The sequence below is a fragment of the Euprymna scolopes genome, chromosome 18 (genome assembly GCF_053919585.1).
Source record: "Euprymna scolopes isolate OS-2025 chromosome 18, ASM5391958v1, whole genome shotgun sequence".
Lineage (NCBI taxonomy): Eukaryota > Metazoa > Mollusca > Cephalopoda > Sepiida > Sepiolidae > Euprymna > Euprymna scolopes.
Window position 1 is genome coordinate 43,749,711 of NC_136499.1, and position 7,049 is coordinate 43,756,759.

At 32.8% G+C, this 7,049-nt stretch overlaps 1 protein-coding gene across 6 annotated transcripts in view; it reads left to right on the top strand.

The window, feature by feature from the left end:
• LOC145297594 (AP-1 complex subunit gamma-1-like) overlaps window positions 1-6,676 on the top strand; it is a 395,164-nt gene extending 388,488 nt beyond the window's left edge. For all 6 annotated transcript variants that reach the window (XM_080143647.1, XM_080143648.1, XM_080143651.1 and 3 more), the window contains one exon: window positions 6,184-6,676. In XM_080143647.1, coding sequence (XP_079999773.1) covers window positions 6,184-6,285 — 102 coding nt within the window. In that variant the 3' untranslated portion in view covers window positions 6,286-6,676. The remainder of the gene's footprint in view (window positions 1-6,183) is intronic.
• The last annotated feature ends 373 nt before the right edge of the window (window positions 6,677-7,049 follow it).

Below are 7,049 nucleotides of genomic sequence, written 5' to 3' on the forward strand. Positions count from 1 at the left end.
GGCTATTTGGCGAATAGTAATGCGCCGATTTTCAAAAATGGCAACCTCAACTTGACAGACAGATGCTTCATCAATGGCAGAAGGAGGGCGACCAGGTCTGGGAGCTGTTTCCACAGACTTCCGGCCATGTTTGAATTCACGATGCCAGCGTTTTACAAGGTCATATGATGGGGTATTATCACCATAAGTTTCTTTCTTTTCATCAAAAGTCTCCTGTGGAGTGCGTCCTTTCAAATACAAAAACCGGATCACTGCTCGACATTCAACAGTGTCCATTTCACATCTGACTTAGTTCAAACACCTGTAAAACAGAAACCACAATTAGTTCAGAGCTGTAATTTCCCACATAACCCATAGATATATAACTCATTGCACATGCAAAATTTCAGCTAGATCAGACAACTGGAAGTGGGTCAGGGGCATTACACCCCTTCTAAGTGTAACAGACAGACTTGTAGAGATTCTTGAATGCAGCTTCTTGCATATAAAGTCATCTTGTTTGATTTTTAAAGTCCGTGTCGAATCTCTATCAAAGAGAACAGACAATATACCTGGATAGTGAGTGATAGCAATCAGTCTGATATATCAATACTTGATTCAGACTAGCCTATTTTTTCTTCCACATTGTTATTAGTTTGAATATATTTTATTTCACTTCATTTTTTTCTCAAAATACTTATTCTAAGTAAAATTTTCTCTTACTCATTATGCGTATCAATATTTTCAGTTCTCTCCCTTGATTTCTTAAAAAAAAAAAAAAAAATCTATATTTTATTTCTTTCAGTCTGTTCATTCCATTTTTCCTTGGAAATTATTAGGCCGAATTGACTGAAATTTTGTATGAACCTTTATGATAAGGTGCAGAAAACTAAATATTATGGTATCCATTCAATGCATAGTTAGGATTAGTATTTAATGCAAGCACAAACACAAATGTAACCATATTTAACCATCAATTTAGCATATATTTAGCATAAAGCACTCATTCTAAGTCAATGGTCTATAACTTTCACCCGTTTTTAACAGACTAAAATGTCTAATATATATTAAATTATTCAACTTCAAGTGTGTTTGCATAATTTTTGCCTCTACATTAATTACATATAATTATTTAATACCTTTTGCTAAGCGATTAGTGTCACATATAAAAACAAACTTTTACAAAATTCCCATTTCACAAAATAATTTGATTACAAAAAGCTCAATTCTGTCAAAAAAATTTTATAAATTTATAACGCACGTTAGGTATAGTGATGAAAATTCTATTACAAATTTGTTAAAAATTAATAAATAGAACTTGTTAAAGTGCAAGATCTGCAAAACATATATATAAAAGGCACTTTGTGTATGAGTTTGTTCCATATGGACTCTGAAGTGGTTGAGCCGATTTTTTTTTTTTTTTTTCACATGAAGATACATGATGTGTCTGGGAGTGTTCTTACATAGGTTTTGTATCAGAATGCCTTCAATAAATATGAATAATCAAATAAATCTGATTAAAGAAGGATGTCCAATTTTGATCAAAGTTAACACTTTATACAACTTAACACCACAAGTGTATTTAAGAAATTTTATCACTGCAAAAACAGAAAGACCCACCGTATAAAATCAACAGTAAGTTCTTTGATAAGACAGAGGCATGTTCAAAATGAATGTTTCTGTTTTGAGCACAATTGAACCATGATACTTTTACATTTTCAACTTTGATTCAAGCCATTATGTAAGAATAAGTTCATAAAATCAACCGCTGATTCTTTACAATGCAAAGTAGACTACAATATATTGTGGATTAAGTAATTGCAGTGGTGGGGTGGGGGGTCATGTTAAGTTTTCTCCCAATGGGTCCCTAACTATTGCAGGCAATTAACTGATTTGATTGAAAAATGGGCGATTTCACTGATTTCGATAAAAATAAGTCTGGGAGAGTGGAGACATTTGTTGATTCTCATTCAATCCAAAGCAACGTCATGTATCTCTGCTAGTGTGTGTGTATATATATATATATATATATATATATATATATATATATATATATATATATATGAAATAAAAATTTTATTAATATTATTGCAATTTTTCCCCTTTTCCTTGTACATATTTGTGAATTATCCCATGGATTTCGGCGTTTTGGATTATTTTGGACCATCTTCCAATTACATGATTTCCTTGGATTTTACTTGTGCAAATGGAAATTCAATTAACTTTCTTGGAGTTATATTTTTGGATTTTACCGTCATTGGATTATTTACTTTTCACCAGACTATCCATTCACGTGTAATCACCTTTTTCTTCACCATATTCCCTCTGCTTCACTTTTTGCTATCAAGTAAGATCATTGACTTATTTGCAGTTTCATGAAATACTTTTGTATGCAAAATCCGATCCCGCATTTTGCTAATTCCTACCCTCTGTTGAGAAGGAAAGTATTTCTTTGAAACTCCGGATTAAGGACTATCCACTTATCAAGTGTTTCCTTTTCAGATTAAATATGTTTTTAACTCTTTTTCAAAGTGTTTTTCAATATGTTTTATTAAATGTTTACTCTTATATATATATATATATATATATATATATATATACTAGACTACCCGTGACCCGTTGGGTCAGTATGTTATATTATCTATGGAATTCATGTATGAGCATGGCACTTGTGACGTAAAGAAAATAGTTTTTTTTGACATAACAGAAACATTTCTATAAAAGTATATTAAAATGAAAAAAGAATATAGATAGATTTCTATGAGTTGTTCTGTTTATTATAATTGATTATTTTGGAAAAAAACATTTACAGTTATTGAATTATAAGTGGTTGACCATACTTATAGGTAAATGTGCACTGAACAGATACCATAATACTTATTATAGTTAAATTCAAATATTGATATATCTGCTTTTTTTATTTTTTATCGTTCATTTCTGTATTACATTTAAGTTATTTTAAACCCCACTCTTCCCATGTTAAATAATAATTTCGAAATAATAACGTTAATATTTCAGTGCGCAGATCATGCACGCATGTGCAACCGGATGTCGTAAACCGGAAAGTGGGTTACATACATCGTTACAAGATCATTTGAGTTTTATAATTATATAGATATATATATATATATATATATATATATATATTCAGAAAAATGTTATTAAATTACACATGGTTTTGTTTGACAAGACATACTTTTATTTTTTCAAATAATCCATTCATTGCTAGTTCATGGAGAAAATAAAATATTTCAATCTCATTGGTCAGTTTTTGAAGATGAAATAACCATTGAGTTCATTCATCATAGACTAGAAATCTAGAAAGAATGAATCAGATAGATATGATATTAGTTTTTCAGCCCTTGAGTGAACAATTATAGAAACATAAACAAATTTGAGAAAACTGCTTACAACTTGATAAAGAGAGAGGGGGGGGTGAGGAAGATTAATGGCTTTCTTTTATGTTGTAAAGTCAGATTTTATTTTTTACCTTGCTTCATATTTTAGTACGCTGCCAAACATTTACATGTTTTAATTATGTAAATTTATACATAAAATGATACTACAGTGAATAAGGAAAATATTTTTGTGTCGACATGTCTAACTAAAACTATGCTACAGTTCTGCAAGATGTTATGTTATATTTTCACATTTTCATTTTGCTGAATATTGAGATTGAAATACTAGCAAATATAGGCATGCTCCAGGTGAATCTGGTGTCTATCTCTGACAGGGAGTTTCAATTCAAAAGAAAACAACGATAATTATTAAAAAAAAAAATTCTTTCTCGGTAAATTTGTCAAGACGCCATTGATGCTACTAAATTTGTATTATTTATTTACTTATTTTTAATTGGGAGTAACTACTAATCAAGGCTTGAAAGCCACTTAAGGATAAAGGTTAATGAATGTAAAGTGGTAGTGTAATAATCGTTAACAGTGTAAATTGAGTAGAATTTGTTTACATTCGATTTGAAGGTTACCATGTTGTATTCAACCAGGAAGCAGACCAGCGAAACAGTGTTCCACAGGCGGACAGTTCTGGGAAAGAAGTTTTGTTCATGGAATTTGTGTTTAGATTTAGGCACAGTTAGAGAGTGGTGGAAATCACATATAATGGTTGTAGCTAGTTGAGTGGGGTTTTTTTTTTGTCAAAGTTTGACAAGTTTTGGGGGATATTTTTTGCTTGTTTTCTTTTATGTTTTATTTTACTAATGGGTCACCACTTATCAAGAATAAGAATTAAAGATATCATCAGTTAGACAATGATTGTCATCATGGAAGAATAAGAAACAATGAGTGAGATGGACAGAATATTTTTTTTTTTTAAATTCAATTTTCACCCCAAATAAGTCAAAATGCTACTTTGAGGTAGGGGGATACTATTGGGACATAAGTTGCAGGGGTATTATGAAGGGAGATGAGTAACAAGATGCCTGTTCACATTACACTTGAACTACTGCATGTCAGTACAGTTGGGAAAGCAGAATCCCGGAAGGGAGTTCCAAAGTCTAGCAGTTCTGGGGAAGAAACTATTGAAGTAGAAGGCCTTTTTACACCTAGGGATCTCTACTGTGAAGAGGTGGGATTTAGCTGCTTGTCAGGTTTGTCGGGGATATTCACGTTGAGGGGGTACAAGTGCTTGTAGTTCGTCAGAACATTCACCATTAAAGTACTTGTAGAACAGGCAGAGGGATGCAGCATTTCGTCGATGAGACAGAGGCTCAAGCCTAGATGACAGTTCAGGATCTATCAGGTTGGCAACTCTCTTTTGAACCCTGTCCAGGAGTGAGAGACAAGTAGCAAATGCACCAGCCCAAATGTGACAACAATACTCCATACATGGGTGAATGCTGGCCTTGTAGAGGTACAGGATACTTTCAGGTGTAAGTAACTTTCTAGCACAGTAGAGAGAGAGAGCCCATCTTCTTTGCAGCAACCTTGGCAATGCTCTCAATGTATCTATTCCAGTTCATGTTCCCTGTAAACAAGGAGTTTAAAGGAAGTACTTTGGGGGTAATGTGTTCTTGGTCATTGCTATTGGTGGTAGAGAAGGTTTCTTGAGTCTTGGCAGCATTGAATGTGACCATCCATTTTTGTTTCCATTCCACTACAGATTTGAGGTCATCTTCTAGTCTTTCTGCCATTTTCTTAGATATGTGTTCATTTGTTTTCCCGTCGTGCCTATTCTAGAGTGGTGTCATCAGCAAATATATTCATCTCTGAAACAATTTTCTCAGAGAGGTCATTTATGAATATCAGGAATAATAAAGGTCCAAGGATAGACCTCTGAGGTACTTTCACATTTATATCATATTGTTTAGATGTACGACCATCAACCTGGACTTTTCTCTTACTCTAGGAGAGAAACTTTGTCATGGAAGTTTCATTTGGTTTTTGATAAAGAGGGAAAGCAAAGTTTTTTGCTGTGATTATAGCTGGGTTTTTTTTTTTTTTATAATGACTTCATGAGGCTTGTTTTAGCTGGACATTCATAAAAGGCAAAGACAACAGTTTACTTTTATTTTTTAAAATCATAGAAATTAAAAATAAAAATAAAAATGTTCAGAACTTGGAATAGAAGTACTTATAATGGCTATCACCCTGTGTCGCTACCAGATCAGACTGTTTGAACATACTAGCTTCCTGACCTAAAATGCACCAAACATTCATGTTATTGTTTTTTTTTTTTTTCCTTTCCTTTTGAAAAATTCAATCATGTTCTGCAAAGTAAAAAAAGAAAAACTCCTCTACAAAACCAAACCAAACACAATGAGTAAATATTTTAAAATATATAGAACAGTATAAAACTTTTTTTTCCAAATTATTGGATTTGAACATTAAGTAAACTGATATGGGTTGATATGCCATAAAACAAAACAAACTATAAACTTATCGTCCCACGATTTCATAATCAATGACCAACTACTTGTGGGCATGATAGTGCTGCTAGGTGGCCTTTATTATCACCACCTAGATCTTCAATTGCTCATAAGCACATACCATTCATATAAGGAACTGGAAAGAAAAACTCCATGGATAACTCTCCTTCTAAAAGTTCTCATTTATTCCCCAGCCTATGCCGAAGAGTGGGTATGTGTTAATTTTGGATTTTTCAAGAGTTTATCTTTTGTGTTTTATAAAACTTTTTGAAAACTTTCACCAGTTTTGATTAAATGTAACATTTCCACTCTTTGTTTTCCAGCAACCACTTCGTATGCGTATCAAGCTGTCTTATTCACAGAATGGCAACACCGTCACAGAAATGGGAGAAGTAAGCAACTTTCCAGAAACTCTGTGGCAATAATAGAAACTTATCTTCTATTATCCTCCACCTTGTAAAACTAAGTGATCTTCGGACTTGCCCTGAGATGCTGCTTGCTGCCACCACCAAAACCATCACCGTCTGTTCCTGTCCTCCTCCAACAGACCCTAATCACGAGGAGGAGGAGGATGATTGGTAACGGAGGCTACATTCAATCCTTACCGGCAGTATCTTGCTCTGTGCAAAACTCAAAATATCGCAGTCTCCTCTCTTGTGTGTCTTTCTCTGTCTTTCTCTTGTCACCCACGCATAAAAAAAAAAACAAAAAAAAACAAGAAAAAATGGGGAAGGGATTGGGACTACACTTTCACTTCAACGACTCGATTTTCAGCAGCTTGGATTTAAAGACATTTTTTTTTTTTTTTTTTTTTTTTTCAAATAGATTAAAAAAAGATTTTTTTTCTGGTTTTAAGATGAAAGAAAGAGACAATTTGTACAAAGGGGGGAAAAAAAAAAGAATATAAAAGACGCTTGAAGAATTCAATATATACCATCAATTACATGTTTCCAGTATTGTGACAATGACCAATCTATATCTACTTCTATACATTTCATAGAACTTGAAAATAATTTCTTTTATTATTTTATATATTACTTAAATATATAAAATTACTAGAGATTTGAATGCTTTGGTCAACATTGTTGAATGAATGGTGGAGGAATGAATGTATATTGTTAATTAAATTTTGGGACTCTCCCTCCCCCTTCCCCCCATTTGGGATATTTCCCACAATCTCCAGTAAAAT